The 21188-nt window shown below is 42.0% G+C and overlaps 1 protein-coding gene across 1 annotated transcript in view; it reads left to right on the forward strand.

Annotated features, from left to right (window-relative positions):
- The first annotated feature begins 1576 nt into the window (after positions 1-1576).
- The window catches only part of LOC142560372 (2-hydroxyacyl-CoA lyase 2-like), a 28670-nt gene continuing 9058 nt past the window's right edge, over positions 1577-21188 (forward strand). Inside the window, exons 1-11 of the mRNA XM_075672418.1 lie at positions 1577-1876; positions 2486-2539; positions 6367-6471; positions 7322-7400; positions 8600-8691; positions 11617-11755; positions 15133-15244; positions 17342-17442; positions 18251-18360; positions 19511-19634; positions 20242-20336. Coding sequence (XP_075528533.1) covers positions 1754-1876; positions 2486-2539; positions 6367-6471; positions 7322-7400; positions 8600-8691; positions 11617-11755; positions 15133-15244; positions 17342-17442; positions 18251-18360; positions 19511-19634; positions 20242-20336 — 1134 coding nt within the window. The 5' untranslated portion in view covers positions 1577-1753. The remainder of the gene's footprint in view (positions 1877-2485; positions 2540-6366; positions 6472-7321; positions 7401-8599; positions 8692-11616; positions 11756-15132; positions 15245-17341; positions 17443-18250; positions 18361-19510; positions 19635-20241; positions 20337-21188) is intronic.

The following is a 21188-nucleotide window of genomic DNA, read 5'->3' on the forward strand; positions in this document are numbered from 1 at the left end:
CAATATGTAGCACTTGCGTATAGTTTGAACACTGTTTGAGGTGTTATCGTCGCTATTGCCAATTCAACTCATGACTTATACCTAGGGGGGACTCACAAGAAAATGTGTAAAATCGAGAAACAGGCACCATCATTGCATTCTCATCCATGCATCTAGTTTGCACAGAACTTTACAGTGTTCCTGTGTTCCTGATAATTGAAAGCTATTTGTTTTCCCATAGTGCTTCCCTATGCCTGCCTGTCTGTGTTTGAAACGATCAGGGCCTCCTATACGTCCCATTATGCTTAATTACTAAATTTACTTGCCTTCTCTATGGTTGAGTGATGAGTCTCTGTTTCTATCGTTCCAGCTAGTAGGAAACTGTCGACACTGACATCCAGATTCTCATAGATTGACTGTTAGTAAACTTCAAAGTGTTCAATTAAGCCTTGTTATCAACACAATATAAGGTGCCATGGGGATGGGGACATTGAGCTACAGTCGGGGAATGTTGAACAGGTCTGCCTGTGATGTATGGGATTCATATAATCTATCCAGGCAACTGTGTTGATATAGCACATTGATTTCTGCATTAAGATATTGCCATGGTTACAGCTAGGAACATGATCTTTGTCATCCTGCTCGCAATCGTGCCCAGTGGCAACACGCAGCCGGTCAACGAAATATTGATCATTTGGCACCTTTATGAGGTCTATAACCAATGACGATATGTGTGCCAGTGCAGCTTAGAAGCACGGAATAATGTCTTGCAGAACAATTTACATGTAAGTGTAGAGTGATCATATGTTTTCTGACCAATGCAGATTCGTGCAAGCATACTGCCTGCACGAATCTTTCTCTTCCCGCTACTTCTTTTAGTTGTTGAATGTGCTTTGCTAGGATTGAGTTACGAGAGATGGATGAATGGATGTATACAACTTTCTTGTACTTCCGGCAAGGTTTAACGCGACCCGGGCTCGGGTCTTGCAAGGGGGAATGTCAAGGCCCTGCCTCAACGCCGCCTCACAGGCTTGCTGGACTGCCCACGTCTGAATTGCGAGGTCTGAGTTACAAGAGAGATAGGAAGAATTTATTGGCAAAAACCCACCTAGCAAATAAGTACTAGAATACTCTAACCTAGTGCTTCACAGTATATCAATATGTTAGTATCAATCTTGCTTTGTCCTGTACTTTGTGCTTCTTTTGCAGTATGTAAAATATTGGCATTCCTGTTGCAGGAAAGAATAACTCTGTGTGTCTGCTCCTAAAGTATTGCTTTCTTGCTGAATTTCGAACATCAGTTATTGGCATGTATCATCCACAGCTGTTTTGCATGCAAAAAGAACTTTGTTAGGTGATAAGCTGTTACGCAGCTATCTTGATTTTGAAGATTTAACAAGTGTTTATTGTTCTCCTGGGTTTCAGAACGAATTGTCAACCACTAGATGGCGCAAAGAAACACGTATTACGTTACGGAGGTTGCTCGTAGCTCTATGGTTCTATGGTTCCCTATAGTCACGTGAGCGGCAGAGCACGTGGTTGTGTTGACTATTTTTTAATAAATTATTTTCTTGAGTTTTCTTTACTTTTCTTTATGGGCGTGCGTGTTTTACCGGCTGTTTGGGCTTGCGTGTGGCCCGAACTTTCCTCCCTATGCTCACAGGTGCGTGTGCTGCCACCGGAGCAGACATCTACGTGATGTGGTTGACCGTGCGGTAATAAGCGCGTCCTAATTTTTTTATTTGTGTGAACGTTTGTGGTTTGGATCTCGAGGATGGCTGTTTTGAGCGCGTTTGCGCTGTCAGACCTGTGGATTCCCGCCGCCGTCATGGTTCTGGGAGGTTTAATAGCGGGTATTAGCAGGAAGTTGTCGCTGCTCGCGAACTTGCGTCTCAAGGTGAGTGCCTAGTTTTTCCTGGTCGAAGGAGTTGGTCCCGGCCGCACACGCTTTTCGGAAACGAATGAAAAAAATAAAAAGTTATCTCGCGACAGCCGAAGAGTTATAGCCGAAGCATTTACTGGCGAACGCACGACAATGGCGCTTATCAATGAAAGCGCTAAACAAATGGACATGCATTGAAGAAACATAAGAACACGCAAACTTGCAGCAGGAGCGCACCGCTAACGCCTGTCGTGGCAATTCTAAAACTCGAAAAAGCGTGAGCTTGAGTGCGTGGCATACGACTGGCGTCTCATGTTTAATTACGTAGTTGAGAAGAGTAGTAAAACGGGTCGTGTTCGTATTTCATTCACGCTATAAACAAGATAAACGCCAACGGAAGACACGAGAAAATAAATTGACGAGATATGAATTAAGCGACTGCCAACCTCTTCGACTAACGAAAACCGCACGCTAGCGGGAATCATCTACGTCCTTTGTTGTCCTGTTAGTGCGCGCTGTTTTCGTTATAAATGACCATTTATACACCACCCCAGCAGCGAACTATTTTACTAATGAACTCGCGTACAAATCTAGACAAACAGTGTGCTTCCACTTTGGCCGCAGGTCGACAAATCAACCCTCCGGAATGGTGGCGACTTGGTAGCTGATGTGCTCAAGGTAAGTATACGGCCAGGGTCGGTGTGTTTGCGAGGCTGTGACCTGCTTTTTTGTTCAAGATATAGCACATTCTAAGAAGGCTCGGTCGGCAAATCGGAGTTTAATTTTGTTTATCCTCCACGAAAAGTAGATAGTTTTTTTTTTTTAACCTTCATAGCAAAAAGCTACGATAAGGAGCCCAAAAGTGCGAGCTGTACAGGTGAACCTGGCAAACGAAGTCGAGTGATTATAAAAGGTAGCGGGCTTTTTTTTAAAAAAAAATCTGTTATGGCGAAATTTTAGTGAGAACAAGGCAGTGGCAAGTGCTATAAATGTTATCTTAACATTGCTGGAATAAAAATCACGTAGACTTTGCAGTTATGAGTCAATGACTGCACTACGTAGCTCACTGCATGCACCCATTCGAATTATTTGCCAATCCCAGTTACAACCAAACAAACATTTAAAGAAACGATGCTCAAAACTGTTCTTTGCTTGAGGACCACTCTGCACGACTTGGTAATTTGTGTCACTTTCTCTGACATGTCTAATGCGCAAATCAGAAACAACTTCATGCTGAATTCCAATGGCAGATCCAGAGTAATCTAATCTGCAAGCTCTGCCACAGGGCGCCATCCTGCGGTGAGAGTACCGGCTCCGAATCCACGTTTGGAACACTCGCGCTTCAACGAGAGTAAAGGGGGCACAATCAACCACATGTGGAAGTGCAGGCAATGTTGCTCATGCCGAAATGACACTTTTCTGTTTTTGTGAAGGACAAAGATTTTTACTGTGCCTCTGTGCCATGTTTGTGTGTGGGTAGTAAAAATGGTGCATGAATTCTGAGGATGTTTACGTTCGCTAAAAGTTCTCTCTCTTACTTTTCCATCTAAGTGGCACATGCTGCTTAGTATCGTCTGCTCTGTCTTCTTTATGACGTCTGCTACACAGATGACTCAATCAACAGCTGCTGGAAGAACTATGTTGAGCTCGCCGATTTCGTAAGAGCAGTCTGGCCTCTTCCGTGAAGTGATCTCAGATTGAATTCTACTCTTGGCCTGCCATTGGAACAGAGTTGCTCCAAAACTGCCGTGGTTGCTCAGTGCATGGCTATGGTGTTGGGCTGCTGAGCACGAGGGATCGAAACCCGGCCACGGTGGCCGCATTTCGATGGACGCGAAATGCAAAAACACCCGTGTACTTAGATTTAGGTGCACGTTAAAGAATCCCAGGTAGTTAAAATTTCTGGAGTCCTCCACTACGGCGTGCCTCATAATCGGAAAGTGGTTTTGGCACGTAAAACCCCATAATTTAATTTTAGAGTTGTTCCATAAAGAGCAGAAACTTTTGATCTGGGAGCACTCCAGATCTGCCATTCGAATTCAGTATCAAAGACATAGAACTCGACAACTTGATATGCAGCAGAAATCGTGACGGTGCTGACTTTTTGTCTGAAGATGTCTGCTTGCATAAAGGCATACTGTGCGTGTACGCTTCGGTACATGGCAGGTCGTAGGCATAAGCGTTGAAGCAAACTAGAGTGCAGCATTGTAAATTTCGGAAGCCATGGAATCAGCTAATACTTTGGTGCATGCTTTGCTTGCCGACGCTCGTAAATCACAACCGTAGCACATTTAGGCCATTTGAAAGTGTCCTTCAATTTTACTTTAAATCGCAAAATAAGGGAATTCATAGATTTTAATGTGACCTTCAAGGTGACATGTTTAACTATATTTTGTTTAACTAGAACATAAGGTTATAATGCAGCTTATGTCTTTCGGGCAATGCAGTATGATTATGGAATATTGGTAGGGTGCATGTGTCTCAGCTGTGAAACTCTTGCTTCAATCCCAGCTATAATGTGGATAAATTTATTCTTGCCTTATCCACTTTGCTGAGGCATGTGAGCATGGTGTCACATGATGCTACAGAGACAGCTGGATACTTGGCTTGCAACTCCTCAGCATAGTGAAATGACATTGAGTACTTTGAGCAGAATTCTAATTTCTCACTGCAGATACTGAAACTTTCAGCAGAATATAAGCGCCCCTAGCTAGTCTTTTAAAAACTAGTATTAAGGCATCTGTGATGCCTTACTAAAGCTGTGTGAACCAGTTAAGTCATAAGGACAGAGGACCAATTTTATAAATGAGTGCATTGTTGTAATAGTGACTGGGATAAAGGTCGCTGCTTCCTGGTGTGCACCTCATTGACATGCACCTCATTGATGTGCATGTGTGGTGTGCTTTCCTCATCAGTCTTGATGACATGTCACATTCATGTAATCTTGGGCCAGTGGTGACCAGATGTAAGATGACACGAACGCAACTCTTAGTTGAATAAGCATTTCTGTGCCTACCCGATGAGGAAACCTGTCCATCCATCCATCCGTCACATAAGACGAATTGCTCTAAAGAAAATAATGTATAAAACAGGATAAATTCAAAAGGAAAAACGTTGGTGGCGGTGAGTTTTGAATCTACGATCCCACGCTCAGAAGCAGAGTGTCTTATCCACTGGGCTAAACACTCGCATTTGCAGAAGGTGAATATGTCTGAACCATATGAATGTGTTGTACCTGTGGGGACAAAACAAATGTCAAAGGAGAACAGGTTCTGTGAAGGCTTTATTTAAGATTTGGTGATATTGGAATAAAAGCTATCCCTAGGACCACAGTAGAGTCTCGTCGCGGACCATTGTAGACATCAGGAAAATTCAGATTTCAGGAAAATTTAATGCCAAACTCGTCGCATCCCTGATGTGTTTCGGTGGTTGCGGGATGCACCTAACGTAAGGACGTTCCTTCATCGACTGTAGTGCCCTCTATCTCTGTGGGCTCATGTGCTTCACGTTGCGCAACACAGACAAATAAGCAGTCAGTCAATGAGTTTATAAGGAGTGACGAGGGGTTATATGGGTCTCATCACAGTTCACAGTGATTGACGCGGATAGATGAGGTGCTAAAGAGCGATAAGGGCTTCAGTTGGTTGGAGCAATTATGATACGGTTAACAAGTACTGATAAGGGTTGATAAGGGTCGGGTCAAGTCTAATAAGGTTGATAATGAACGGTAAGGGTTGGTAAAGGTTTATACTGGTAAGATAAATTTTCATAACATTGATAATGACACCGGGCTGTATGGTGGAGCATGCGACACAATGCTTACACATAGTTAAACAACTCCCAGAGGGGTTTCTGCATGAATTTTTTCTTGTGGGCAATGCATTGCAGTTGGGGAATTCTAGTAAGGCTCTTGTATCACAGCCATCAGGCTCTTGATTGAAACCAAACTATAATGAAGAAGATTTTTCAACCTATTTTGTTAACATTGTCGAGGCGTTCAAGCAACGTGTTGCAGAGGTAGGGCGACCCGTAGCTCGTTCTTAGCTCTTTGCTATGTTAGCATCTTGCTGTGCGATATTTTGAGTCGATTGATACGGGTGAAAAATACTGCCATGCGTTTTTTCCTTTGAGTGCACACATTGCTATACTATTTCTGTTACCTTTATTGCTGTTAGTCATGTTAAAGTTTTTCATTCTGGTGAATGTACAGATAATTAAAAAAAAAAAAAAGACTTTCTTCGTATAGTACTGTTGCCCAATGTGGCCACGCACTGTTAGGATCGGCACGCTCGTCAGGGTCTGCAAACAGCTTTTTGCTCTGATGTCTCCAAGTGCAAATGGGAATTAAGTTCACTTCAATTGGATAACTGCTTAGCACGGTAAAAATGCAGCTCATATGCTTTCTTCACATCAACTGTATAAGCTACTGTTGTAGTGGCGTGTGGCAGTAAACTGTTGAATCAGGGCAGACAGCCAGTTTTGACATTAATTTGTGGATTTTTCAGGCCCATGATGTCAAATTCCTGTTCTGCCTCAGTGGCGGTCATATTTCTCCCATCTTGGTGGCAGCGGAACGCGAAGGCATTCGCGTTGTGGACACCAGACACGAGGTATTATGTCACTGCCATAATGCTGCTTCAATAGTTTTTTTGTGGTCAATGTTTCAATGAGAGCATTTGAGATCATCATCCCTAGTTTTATTCTGAAGTATAGACTAGAATCCACACCTCTTCTAGGGGTAGCACTAATTGGAATGGCTGATAGTCCTGCATGTGAAGTCTGCGGATGCGAGGAGAACATTGACCACTTATTGTGCTACTGTCCTCAATTTCAAGCACAAAGACAATCATTGATCAACACATTGAGGAAACTAGATGATTGTCCTCTAAATGAACAGACAGTACTAGAGCACTGTCCCCACCAATCATCGGTTCAGAAGGCAGTGAAGGCACTTTTGTTGCTTTCTCAGAACGTCTGGTTTGCAAGAGCGACTTTGACTCGGTGACTGTCTGGGCACGTCTCTATACCCTCTCTCTCTCTCCCCCTTCTCTCTATTCCCCCAGCATAGGGTAGCCAACCAGACTCTTGACTGTTTAACATCCCTGCCTTCCTTATCTCTCTCTCTCTCTCTTCTAGGGGGCAGTTACCCTTTGCCAGGGGCTGCAGAAACTGACAAAAAGAACGAAAGAACAACTTAGATAACACTGAGCCTGTTCTTATTTCCTGTTCTTATTTCATGCTTAATGCCTGTGTTCCCTAGGACAGGTTGTGATGGCTGACAACAAAGCCATCATGCCTTTGTCGTCAGCAGCGCTGTGATCAGATTGGCAGCCCAGTGCAGGCTACTCGGACAGCTGGCAGCTGGAGTTAATTTCAGCTGCACTTGCTCTAAGCGGGTGTGCGAGACCTATAGATTCTGGTCATCATGGTATATCTGACCGCTATTTTTCATTTGAACAGGTTAATGCAGTCTTTGCAGCCGACGCAGTGGCAAGGATTTCTGGAAAGATTGGGGTGGCCGCAGTAACTGCTGGACCAGGTACTCATCTTACTTGATGTGGTCACATTATTGTGAATGTGATGCGTAAATAAAATTGTAAGTTATAAATAATTGTACAACAATTGTAAGGCATTATAACATTCGTTATAGGCATCACTGTATTCTTGTGCACTTTTTTATTTTACTTTTTTTTTTTCCTTACCACATTTTGATGTTCCTTGCGCAAATGGATTTGTTTTGGGTTAGCACTAAGTTCCTTGTACGGCATAAAATTTTCTCTGGTTGTGTTATTTCATTTTTTCATCCAGTATCAGCTGGTATGTGTACCCTTTTTAGCAAGTATTTTTCTTGCATGAAGTAACCAGGTAATGTTGATATTGTGTAACACCGATTTTAATGCTATATGTATCTTCAATGTTTAGGATGTGTTGTTGTAGTGCTCTTACGTTTTTCTTTTCCTGTTTTTCTGCTTGTGTTCTTTTTATTTTAGCATGCATTATCTGTTTTAATGCATGTACTGTAAACATCACTGATTTATTGTAACACTCCTATGTAATGCCCGTATGGGCCTTTAGGGTACTTGAATTAAAAAAAAAATATTAAAGAAAAGTGGTTCCTGCTTCATTGAAGGCTCTTGATTATCACTTGCATCAGTGGGAGTAATCACGATTTTAGCAAGTTCTCCAACTATTGTCATTTAGTTTTCAAGAAGGATGTAAGAGTAAAAAAACCATTGCCTATTTGAAGGTGAAGCTTTCTTTTTTTTTTTTTTAAATGGACTTCACATGTCAAAAGGGAAGCTGAGATGTCCGCTGTCGTCAAACAGTGCGTGGAAGTTTGTGGTAAATTCATATTTGATTTATTTGGCTCCGTTGAGAATGCGACAGGGAGGATGCTTTTACTGTGGTGGCGGTGTTTTGTCACATGCTTGTGCTGTAGAATCATTTAATGCTGTCCAGCACACAAATGACTTTCATTTTTGACAAGCAAAGATGTTGCATTCCATTTGATTTGGGATTCAAGTAACTACACCCTTCTTTTCTTCGAGCATGCGAGTCGTTTGCCAAGCATTGAGTGCACCACTGCTGTTGCGTCTTTTGTGTAAAAGCTGTAGGAATTTGTGCGCTTCGTTGTTTCATTAGCTTTTCTTTCTCTTTTGCTCTCTATTGGCTTTCTTCTGACTTTCCTAGTCAGTGCCTGTTGTCTTTGCAGACAGAATAATTTGAGTACTTTTGCAGGCCTGACTAACACAGTGACTGCGGTCAAGAATGCTCAGATGGCCGAGTCCCCTGTGCTCTTGCTGGGCGGTGCTGCTGCAACGGCTGTCAAAGTGAGCGTGGAAATGAATTAACATTTTGAATGTTGCTGTCTGTCGCCTGCCGTTCGTGAATTCATGCCTCTGGGCTTGTGTGTTTTGTGAGGAAATAAAAGTAGGAAGAAGAGTGCTCTTACAATATCTGTTGGACAGCTGCTGGGGCCTTGACCATCTGCACGGGAAATTTTTTTTTGCGGTGCAGTCCGTGAGTGTGGTCATACAAGAGTGCCTGTGAAAGCGTTTGTCGAAGACCTGCTGCGGGGGCAGGCAGCTGTTTTAACAAAATTTTCGTGCCATGCATTAGCAAATGCTAATCGCAGTCCAGATTCTGCTGCTTTTTGCATGCGTCTCACCTTCCATGTAAAGGCCAACTGCATCAAAGTTCCACTTCAAATGACTTCATTATAAATAAATGAGTGTACACATACTATTGAGGCAATCGTGGCAAACCTGCAGGGCTAGTAATTGTCACATTTTTAATAGAGTGTCAAAGTGGGAAAGAAATGTGTGAAATGTGGGGAGCCGGTCGCATGGTAGAGGTATGTATTAGGGGTGTGTGAATACCGAATGGTAGATTTCGAGTCGATTATCAAATTGAATCAAGAAAAACAGTCAAAATATTGAATACCAGAAAGTTTTTCTCAAAATTTAATGCTTACAAACTTCAGGCAAGAAAATATGGGGGGAGTTTCCTAGCATTGCATAAGAAGAATGTTGCCAGCTACCAGTTAACTTAGGTATATAGAAATCAAGATATACAGTATGGTCTACTCTTAATAAAGGGAACATGAAATTAGTAGGCTAGCACTGATTACAGCTCAGTTCTAGTATGTGATGGTCAGGAAAACATCTTTTCTTATCAATAAAATATCTGTTGAATAGATTCAATTGCATTGTTCTGATTTTCTTTCTCTTAAACTAATGAATTAGTGACATTCTTTTGTACTGAATACCAATGAGGTTCTCAGTTTAATAGTGGACTTGTGTTTTGCAGCACTCTTGTATTTATTGCACAAAAAAGTTTTCTTTCCAGTTTTTAAAATACAGAAGGGCTAAACCAACTTTACTGCAGTTGGGTTGTCGGCATTGAGCACGAGGGTCTCGGCGATGCATGCAACTGGGGGCACTGCACAGGTCCCTACATCGAATATATAGAATATTTGAATAGTAGATATTCGATTTGCAAATAGAATTTTTCGAGAAATCACCAACCGATTCGATTCAGTGATATTTGAGTACTTGCACACCCTTAATATATATATATATATGTATATATATGGTGCAACTGACTGGGGTCTCCTCCGGACCATCATCAGTTGCACTTTGCTCCACAAAGAGGCAAAATGTGTATCGAGTGAGTGAGTTCCTGAACAACACTTTGTAATGTGGTGAATGCACTTTAAGCCACGGATCCGGCACTTTAAAGACCCATGATGTAATGCTAACGCACTTCCGCAAAGTCTAATCTACAAGGTCTGTGAATGCACACTCCAAATTATACTTGAAAAAACAGTCGGGAGCCTTCGAGGTGGCTCCCTTGGCGCCTTTGAAGCACAGTCGAAGGGGTGACTTCATTCCCCTGTCCAAAGCGTGGCTGGGTTGGGTCATGCCCAGGAGGCAAGCTGTGATTCCGTACCCTCCGCACCGCACTACCAATGTTATTTTCCTCATCTTTTAAAAAGCTTTCCTGCTGTTTCATGGCCCATTCGGCGGTGACATTTCATAGCCCTGTTTGCTTGCTCCCCAAGTGTGGTTAGCTTTTTCTCGCAGACGTGGGCGTCTTTCTCTGAAGACCCCAAAACACCTTGGGCTGTTCAGCAGTCCAGTTCGTTTTTTTTTTTCTCTACTTTCGGCTCGAAGTGCCACCCATTGCTCCATTCACACATGGAGGTCAGAACGTCTGAACACTCGGTCAGAACAAAGCAAAGTGGCCAGGTAGCATGTGGTGGCCTCTTTTGAGTGATAAGATTGAAAAGGTTGTTATTGAATATCATTACTTCATTTTACATTTTGTGCACTCTTTATTGAGGCCAATGACTTGCTAAATGGCTTAGTTGGCATGTGTCCTAGCCATTCATTTTATTGCGTTACATGAAGGTCTTAGACCTCTAAATCTAAGGAAACTTAGTGACAAGCTTCAGAGTGTCGTAAACAATGTAATAGCTTTTCTACAGTGAGTTTTGGTTTTGTTTCCCAGGAGGACACTGTTTTGTGACGTCATGGCTCAATATTTCTGCTCACGTGGGAACAGGCCATTGTGACATTGACACATGCTCTGTCACCTTGTGTGCTGTTACTAGTGCTGAGGGCCAACACACAGCTGCATAATCGATGACCGAGCAAGCCGAAGCGAGTGTCAAAACATAGTAGGTAATGTCTTGCTCCCACATACTGCGTCAGGACGTCATAACACAGTATGCTCCTGCTAACAGAACTGAAACTGGCTGCAGAAAAGCTGTTCTATTATGTTATTAACGGCACTCTGAGGCTTGTCACTATTTTATCTGGGGTTTAGGAGTCTAGGATTTCATTCTAACACAATAAATTAACAGTTGAAAATATTATGACAGTACCCCTTTAATGTTTCATGTACAGCCTTTGGCAAAAAAAATGTCGCCACTGTGTGCATGACCAAAGCGGACTTTAGGACGTCTAGTCAGCCTCATGTTTCATCCACAGTGTCCAAAAGCTCTGGAGAGAGTGTTGAACTGTTGTCCTCGCTCTTCAGAGCTTTGGAACTTCAAGAATCCCACAGGAAAGACACAATTCAGCCGATGCCAAGCTACATTCATGCTCCTAGTGATCTCATTTCTATTGACGAAATCTGTACACCTGAAGTGAGGACTGACTGGAACTTTCTCAATTTCCTTGTGACTCAAAGCACCACAAGTGGCCATGGTAACCCCTACTGTTCCCTTTTCTCGTTTTTTCGTGCTCTAGGGACGAGGGGCTCTGCAAGACATCGATCAGCTGTCATTGTTCAAGTCATTGTGCAAGTTCACGGCGACTGTCACTACGGTCAGGGACATTGTCCCCACTCTGCGGACAGCACTGCAGAAGGCACAGTCTGACACACCAGGTTCTCTTGATTTTCTACTCCTGCAGTGCCCTGCGAGCATGCTTGACAGTGGAGTAGTGTTGCTGTTTTGCCGTATGTAGGCATAGATAGAGAACAGACCACTTTCTGTGCACTTTTCTAAAAGACAGCAGTAAAATACTTTACAGGGCTTTCATGAATGTGCACACAGATTAACCTTCTTGACTGACTGCTAGAGATTTCTCAACATTTGTATGATTTCTTTTTTTTTTTGCTAATGCAATTCCCTAGCCTGTACAGCAAACTTCCATTAATTTGTATTTGATAGGATTGATGAAATTGATAGAATTTTCTGATCAGTAAAACATTGAACAGAAAAAAAATTAAAAAAAAATGTCCAAACACATTGTTGCTTCATTTGACAGTATTCAGATGATTGAAACATGCTCGCAAATCTAACATGCACCCAGTTTTTATAGATTCATTGCAGAAAACAGTGTGTATCCTATCTAACACATGTGGCCTGTTTTACAGAAAAACTGCAGAGTTGAGCTTCACAGAATGGAAATTTATTTATATTCAATGGCCATCATTGTCAATCTTAGGCAGCTTTTTATCACTGTCTATTAATCTTAATGTTGTGCCTTACTTGCATTTCATTACATTTATATTCCAAATTTCTTTGAACCACTCTGCTACAGTTGCAGACAGAATGGTGTCCCATGCCTAGATGCACCAGTTCCTCCTGCAATGTGTGCAAGGCTCCAAAGTGTCGAAAACGTGGCACAACAGTTGCGTTAGCTTAGTATGTAAAATATGTTTTCCTTTAAATGAGCTTGTTTTAATGTCTAGAAGTGTTGCATTATCATTGCAAACCTCTATGAAAACATCATGGGGGAAAAGAAAAAACTTGAGAAGGAGCTTCATGTGAAAATCTTGAAGCATAGTCATAAAAAGGAACAATCATAGAAAAAGCACCCAAGCTGGTGACTGTTCACATAATGCCAAGCAGTCACTTCTGGTTACCTCGTGCTGCTGGGCTCGGTTTCTCGTCTGCTTGTCTGCTGTGCCGCTCGCTAGTTGTAACCTATTGCTGATCATGTGGATGATTCTCAAAAGCAAGCATTGCTTCGGCAACGTTGACATTGTTTCCAGGCGCCGAGGTCGAAAAACAAAGACGTCAAAGTCTGCGAGCAGAAAGTGAGTGGCACAGGCAAGAGAAAGTTGCCGCAACCCCAGCTCTACTAGTACCTATTATGAATGAAGCAACATTGTGCTGCATCTAGAAATGCTGTATGGCATGCTGTTCCCAGGATTCTATGTGCCATGTCTGCATTTGAGAAGAGAAAGCAGGAGGAGAATAGCATCAGAGGAGTTGGCCTTGCGAAGGCTGGCTGCCTGAAGTCATGCTCCCTCTTAAGTATTTTTTTTTCCTCCATGTACCGACACCATCTTGTAAAGACATTGGTGATGACACTGGCTTTGATAGTAGGCTGCTGGTAGAGCTGCAAATATAGTTTCGTTTTTGTATTTGTTGTAACATTTAAGTAGTTTTGGGGCAAATTGTCATGGAAAAAAAATGCATTTAAATCAAGTTCACGTGGTTATCATTTGTTGTGAGCTGCTGCTTTCGATCCAAATCTGCCAAAGGCTGCCCCATAATCGGCATTTGCTGCGAGTCATAACACTTGTTCAACTCATTCACTGTTTCCTAGAACCACTGAGCCGGACTTTTGAGGCATTGGGTTTATCGTTGGGGGTTACCATTGTGGTCAGACTTGGCCATGTCTGTGCTGGCCAATTAGGTTGGAGTTATTTGACAAATGCCAAAATCTAGATAAAAATTATGGAAGTGCGGGCACAGATAGATGTATAGGCTTTGACGAATACCTGTAGTTATTGAAAAAACTGAAAAATTAAATTAATCAGGATAAATGTAACGGTAGTCCACTCTACTAAACTCCTTTGACACATTTTTCTGTGTTCACCAGTTTCCATAGAAGAATCTGCCCAATATGGTTGCAAAGCAGTGCAGGGTCATTCAGATGAGTTTATCCTGCGCAAACTTTCACACAAGTTATGTCAAGTTTTCTGCCGCTGTCTTTTAGATAGGGCTCAAGAAATGGGGTGTCCCTTTGATGTCTACAAACAGCCCCACCTTTCAAGTCCGAAATCACTATAAAAATATGTCAGATGCAAAGATTTTAAGTAAATTATTATTTATAATGACCATTGTACCAGCGTTGTGTGTTGAGGATCTTCCACTGGCCTTTTGTAAATGTGTCCTTCAAAGTACAGACCACATTCTGCAAATCTTCAAATTATTCGCGTTTAGTATTCACTGAAGCAACTTTGGCCTTAACGAATTGTGCTGTTTGTGACCATCAATTGAAGGTGCGTCTTTGTGTGCTGTCTTCTGTAAGACTAGCGGAAAATTCCACATAGCTTGTGTAGTTATGCGCACAGGTTAGCTTCCTCCAACTGATGGATAGGTACTTCTGAATAGCACTGTGCTATGTTGCATTTACATTGGGCAGCACGTCATGCTCTCTTGTTGTAGCTTCAAAAAAAGGAGCTATGAAAACTCTGTTTAAATGTTAATTAACAGTATTGGCTAATTGATCTGAATGTTATGCTGCTGAGCATGACTTTTGTAAGACTTGTTAAATTCCTGGCTTTGGCAGCCATATTGTGTTCGGGGAAGGTTTCAGAACTGCCTGTGGGTGTTAATTTTGATTAAAAAAAAGAAAGCCATATAGACAGAGGTAATTTGGAGAGACCTTCATTATGACCTCTGTCATGGCGCACAATGCTAATTTTGGTGCAGAAAAAAAAAAAAAAGCCAGATAGACAGTTAATTTGGAGAGAACTTCACTATGGGGGCCTGTCATGGTGCGTATTGCAACTTGGTGACATAACACCCTGTCAATTGGTGTATGCATTCATCGCAGAGGACACTGAATATATATAGTTTTGATCATGTATTCAAATATTTGCTGCTTTCAGATATGTTTCCCAGGCAGTGTGTTGCGGCTTACCTTTTTCATGAAAGTATGAATCAACTTCTACTGTGGGTCCTCTGTGTATGCCTGTTAAATTTGTTGTTAATTTGAGCGCCAAGCAGAAACAAACCCAGTCCCAGAGGAACAAGTGGGACACCATAACTGCCTTGACATGTGAACATGACAGGGATTGCCATCTTTGTCATCAATACATGATTGTCATGTTTTTGTACAAATGTTCACCAGAAAAATTGTGCACAAACTTGCCCAGCAAGAAGTTTGCTCAAGGTTTTTAAATTACATTGTGTGTCCGCACTCAGTGTGCCATTTCTTTTCTCTCTTGTGGCTTCCTATCCCAGCATTTTTTTTGTCTGCTAATTATATTTGCTTTTGTGTATTTGTTGTGCCACGTCGCAGGCCCTGTGTTTGTGGAGCTCCCAATTGATGTCCTCTACCCATACTCAATTGTGCAGTCTGAGGTTGGCTTCAAAGGAAGACCAGGCAGCCTTGGGCAGAAGCTAGTCAAACTGTATGCCAACTGTCTCGTTATCTTTCGCAGCAGTCTAGACAGACTGTGCTCTAAGCATGTGGTTTGCAAATCTTTACCCATCGCAATCCTCTTGGCACTCTGATGGGGTTATTCTAGCAACTCACTAGTGCACTTATTTTGTTGAAGAAATGGAATGCACAGAAAATCATATTTGCTGGAGCTATAGCAAGTGAAAGGAAGTTAGTTTTCAGAATTCTATAGGTATATTGTAGATACCCAACAACTCACGCAGCTGACAACTGAAGAGAGCATGTGTTACACACTAATGATTAGGGCATGGATGTCAAGTTCTGTCGAAGACAGTTGGAAGCCCCGAGCCTGGTTTTAATAATCTTACATCTTAGTCCTATTTCTTGTTTTCAGTTTGATTAGAATTGAAATGGAGCATATGGCCTTATACTATGAACAGCTTGTCACAAATGCCTTACCAGAGCTGTGAGAATGTAAAGATCCCGTTCCATTTGTTTTCCCTTTTGCTTTTCATCACTTCTCTGAGCAGCACTCTGCCTAATTGTTGCCAAAAATGTATCAGTTTCACCCGAAAGGCAAAGCATCGATTTCGATGACAAATTAGTAGGAAGCTATACTAATTAAGGATAGTAGTTATATCGGCCGTATCAACTTGTAAAAATTCGCTTACTAACTGAATGAACAAGCATGGTGTCAGCGCGCACAGGCAAACATGAACTCATCACAGTCGATGACCATGCGCACTCGCTGTCAAAACTTTGGTGCGAACAAGTGCGGTAGCAGCAGTGAGTGAAGTGACCTCTGTGCTGTCTATCGCTTAACGCAAACAGCGGTGAGAAAACAGCATACACTAAGCTATCAGCCGTCTGCAAATCTCTTTCAACATACGGCGCGCATGACCGTCTGCTGCTGCGAAAGTACGTAGATGCTAGTGGAGTAGAAGCACTGTGCTTCCTCCCCACTTTCCTCCCTTTCGCTTGCAAGATTGAGCCGCGATCGTCAGTTCCGCTGGCGCCCGGTCGGGAAATACAGTATAACCTCGTTCATATGTTTTGGAAAAAGCTGCAAGAAAAAACATACTAACCAGGAAAACGTACGATCCAAAGTAACTAACAAATTTTACTCAAATACTCAGCCTCGGCTAGAATTGCAGGATTTAAATCTGCCTCTGCCATCGCATCTTCCTCGTCACTCTCTTCTTCTTCGGGACGAACACTGGAAACAATTTCCAGATCTGATAGTTCAGCACAGGTAACCAGCTCACTGACACAGTGCTGTAGCCACTGCTAGCAGGGCAATTTGGGTGTGGCAGGTATTGGCTATGCCAGGGTTGCAGAGCAAAAAACTTCGTTGAACTGATTTGGAAAATGAGCCTGGGTTCACTGATCAAGTTCGCTCAACTGAAATATTCGCTATTCAGACATTTGTTCAACTGAAAGGTTTTAGCATTGAATGCATAGGAAAACTGCCGAGGATTTTCTAGAAGTTTGCTATTCTGAAATAGTCTTTAAACTGACGTTTGTACAACTGAAAGTTTACTGTAATTGCTGTCGCAATATAATGGCTGGTTGTTAGAGGTGCATGATTAGAAAGGAATAGAATAGAGTGAAAGGAATCCTTGCATTATACCAATCTGGATGTTTCACTGGCACTTACAATAGATCTTTTTCAATCGTGGGCCTCTATACTACCTTCCTGTAATCTCATACTCTCTGTAGGTGCATGAATGACAATCAGAAGTCTGCTCTGGGCTGCAGCTTTGTTTTTGTCAACCTGTGCTATCAGTGGTTATCCTCAGCCCCATCTACCTTATTTATGTTGCTTTCCTGTCAAGAACAGTTTTGTTTTCAAGCTTGCTCACTCTTGTAATAGCCTGTTGAACATGAAATGGAACACTTAATTGGCACACAACGATTACTGCTGGACGGTGGCTTCAAACTTCACTCATTTATACTTGAGTAGGTCTATTGTTGAAGAATCTGTCTCTTTATACTTTCTTGAGTTCAGTCCAAAATGTTCAACATTGACAGTTTTGAACACTGATTTATTGACTATTGAACATCGTTCTCCACTGCCCATCATCTTGCCCTCTTCCATAATTTCCAGATACCTGGACTACTACATGCACAATGTCTTTGCTGGTGCATTCCTACCCAGAGATGTTTCACCTCTGCCTGTGAGCATTCCCTTGGCAAGACCGTCTGAAGGCAAGTAGCTAGCACAAAGCGTGAGGGCAATCTTTGCAGGGCAAATACAGTTGTGTGGATATTTTGAACATCTTAGAGCTAAGACAGCAAGCAGGCTACAAGGGGACATCGCATCTCTGTTATCAGTAACCAATTGCAGCTCTGTTATCAGAGCCCGATTTCACAGAGCCGGCAAATAAATTAATGTCAAAACCTCAGTATCTTTCTGTTTATACAAAACTTGCTAAGTAGAAGTATTTCAGCCCTTTTTAACATTAATGAGTTTTTACCCGAGAACCTGAACTTCACTTATATATATTCTTGATACCACAGCTCATGTAATGCCATTGTGGGCCTTTAGGTGATATCAATAAGTAATTGAGAACAAATGATAAGGTTGGTTAATACTGCCACGTGTGCACTGTTTTACATTTTGCTGTTGACTCTCTTCACTGGATCGTCACTGTTATCAAGTTATCGCTTGGCTCAAGACATTACTACTTTGTCCGAAACGTCTTGAACATTGTTACTTATTCTACAGCAAAGAAAACACGTCTAATCAGATAGCATGCGTAACATGAATAGCATTATACATTCTCATATGCGTGTGAGCGCCAGCAATTACTCTGAATTGTACTCGACTCTTGACATTAGACTTGATGACCCACAACCATGCTTGCTGCTATCGTAATTTGCATGTTGCTTGCCTTTTGTGGGTACATGTTTGACCTATGAAGAATTAGATCTTTAACTTGCACCCTTAGAAGTGTTTCTTGTTCTTTGCTGTCACTGCAGCGTGACAATAATGTGTTTGATTATTTTCACGCAGTCCAGCAGTGCGCGGAGATTATCTCACGTGCCAAGCGACCTGTCTGCATTGTTGGCAGCCAGGCGACATTGCCCCCCTTACCTGTGCAAGAACTAAGGGCAGCCCTGGAGGTGAGGGCCCTGATTTTTTTATAGTGTCTTCATATGTCATGTTATGGCATTTCATTATTTATTCACAGTACCCCTTTATGTCACAGTATGTTGAATACCTACATTACTGTTAAGCTGTCTGTCTTACAATCTCTTTCTTCTTTAAACATCAAACTAACTCTTGAAACAATTGTACCTCTCCTGGGTGGATCATTTGAGGATGTCGTTACTTCCATGGCAGACCATGAAGTTCTGTTAACTAATCAGGAGTTTTACTACTCAACTTTATAATTACTAATTTAAGGTTACATATTGCTGTTGAGGGATTGGAGTTGGATATTAACTAGATTGTGTTCCTTTGGCAGAAATTCCAATACTAGCCTTGATTTGAAATTTCTGTCAACAAAATGTGCTACAAGGTATGGTGGTGCTCCATTTAGTTTTGTCCTACTCGGCATGACAGGAAGTTCCTTCTGAAACTGTTGACGGGAACGTAATTGCGCTTGGAATACGTCAGAAACAAGGCAGTATAGCTGAGTACATGAATAAATATACTTTGCGAGACCCTTGTTAGAGTCCATGGCCACAAAGACTGCAATTTTTTTTTTCATTTATAGAAATATTGTTCAAGTATTCATTATCCTTAAACGAATACTGAATGAGTACTTGAACAATGAATACTTGAACAATATTTTTGCGATAATGAATACCTTCTTCCGCAAGCGGAATGACTGAAAGTGGACATGGAGGAGCCCGAATGGCAAGACTAGAGATGAAATAGACTTCATACTCTGCGCTAACACTGGCATCATACAAGATGTGGACGTGCTCGGCAAGGTGCGCTGCAGTGACCATAGGATGGTAAGATTAACAGTTATGGACTGGATTCCAAGAGAAGGGAAGCGCAGCAGGGGGCGGCAAAAAGGTGGGCGGATGAGATTAAGAAGTTTGCAGGGACAAGATGGCCACATTAGCGCATGACCGGGGTAGTTGGAGGAGTATGGGAGAGGCCTTTGCCCTGCAGTGGGCATAGCCAGGTTGATGAGGATGATGATGGTCAAGTATTTGTGGAAAACCTGTAGAATCTGAAAAATCGGAAGCTGTGATTTGCTAGATGAGCTGCCTATTGCTCTTGAAAGGCACTATGGTGCACTACTGCTGCTTTGCGCAGAAACTGGGCATTCCTTGCTTCCTTGGAGGCATGGCCCGTGGCCTGCTGGGTCGGCACAGCGAGCTCCAGATGCGCCACTGTCGCAGGGATGCTTTGGCCCAGGCAGATGTGGTCATCCTGGCGGGTAGGATTTTGTGCAATGCCTCTTATGTGTTGTGGTAAAGTGGTGGTGCTGTCTGTGACCTCAAAGAACTGTGCTCCGTGGTTGCCAGATTAGGCTGTGACTTAGCCTTATGTAGTTGCAGCGGAGCCTGCTTTTGTTATCTTGCGACACCACTGTCAACAAATAATAATAATAAATAATAATAAATTAAGCGTACGACTTGTAAGAAGCTCAAGTAAGTAGAGGTTACCATTTCACATGGTGTAACAGATGTAACATAGATGAGTGTAAATCTCTATATTGGTGTGGATTTACTTAGTTTTAAACTTAAAGCTTCTATTTTTCTCTTTTTGTGTTTTGCTAATTTATGGCCAGTTAAATGACTGACACCCAAATGAAAAGTTTGTGTCCATCATTCAGTAGGCTTTATCTTATAAGTGCAATAAGCTTACTTCGGATTGCTCCAGTGATTGTCTAGTGAGACAGTTAGTATTGTATGTGTATTTGAATGAGAAACTAGGAGTTAAGCTGGAACGAAATTTCTGCATTGGTGTGTTTTTGCGGTGTGTTTTTGCGCCAGTCCTCAGAGGGACATCACCATACCAACATTTTTCTTGAATTGTCGCAGGCTCAGTGTGTGACTTTCGTCTGTCGTACGGCCGGGTGTTGAGCCGCAAGTCAAAGATCATTGCTGTTAATCGAAACAGGTCTCAACTTTACAAGGTAAGGTGACAAATACGTAAAAGCTTGTGATGTTTGTGTAGTTTTGTGTGTGACCTCGTTGAGATTTAATGAGTGGCCTTGATTAACATTAGTTTGCATGATTGTTTGTGACGAGAAAAATAGTAGCAGTAGCCAATGCTCCTAAATTGTTGCCAGCTTTCAAATTGTGTCTGGGATTGCTGTAAGAACACGTTTCCTCGTTGCCTGCTTTGCACATCAGGTGAACCTCACATGCATGTCACTTCTGCAGCCATGTCACTGCTGTCCACTGCTATTTTGAAAGTAATCAAAGACATGTTTTATTCATTCACTCATGTATAGCCTGTGGCTTTTGCAGCAGTGTAAATATACTTCAAAGGAAGCTGCAGCACATGATTATGATGTCACAGTTTTCTTTTTTTATTGTTAGCACTGCTATAGTAGACTGTATAGAGAAAGTCGCACAATTCTATGTATGGGAATATTATTTGCACCGTTATAAAGGGTTTGTCTATGAAAATTGCATTCTCGGTGTTCGTCCATTTATTGTCCTGTTCATGATAATATGTGCTGTTCCTGTTGCTTGTACGAACGGCAAAATTTAAAAATTTTCACTCTCTTACAATTAGTACATTTCTGTACATTAAGCAGCAACTTCTTATGTTCTAAGCATAAGTAGACATGCGATCCATGTCCTGCGGTATTCATTATAGAAGAATATATAAACATGTCTGTGGGCTGAGGTTCTAGTGCATGATGAAAGGCTCTGAGTGGCTCAAAAATAATTTCTGGCCTTCTTTTTTTTTACTCTTGGTACATAGCCAAAGTGGTGCTTTGAGATTTAAAGGTGTGATTATTGTGGCTAGTATACTA

This window comes from Dermacentor variabilis, chromosome 10 (assembly GCF_050947875.1).
Source record: "Dermacentor variabilis isolate Ectoservices chromosome 10, ASM5094787v1, whole genome shotgun sequence".
NCBI classification, from domain to species: domain Eukaryota; kingdom Metazoa; phylum Arthropoda; class Arachnida; order Ixodida; family Ixodidae; genus Dermacentor; species Dermacentor variabilis.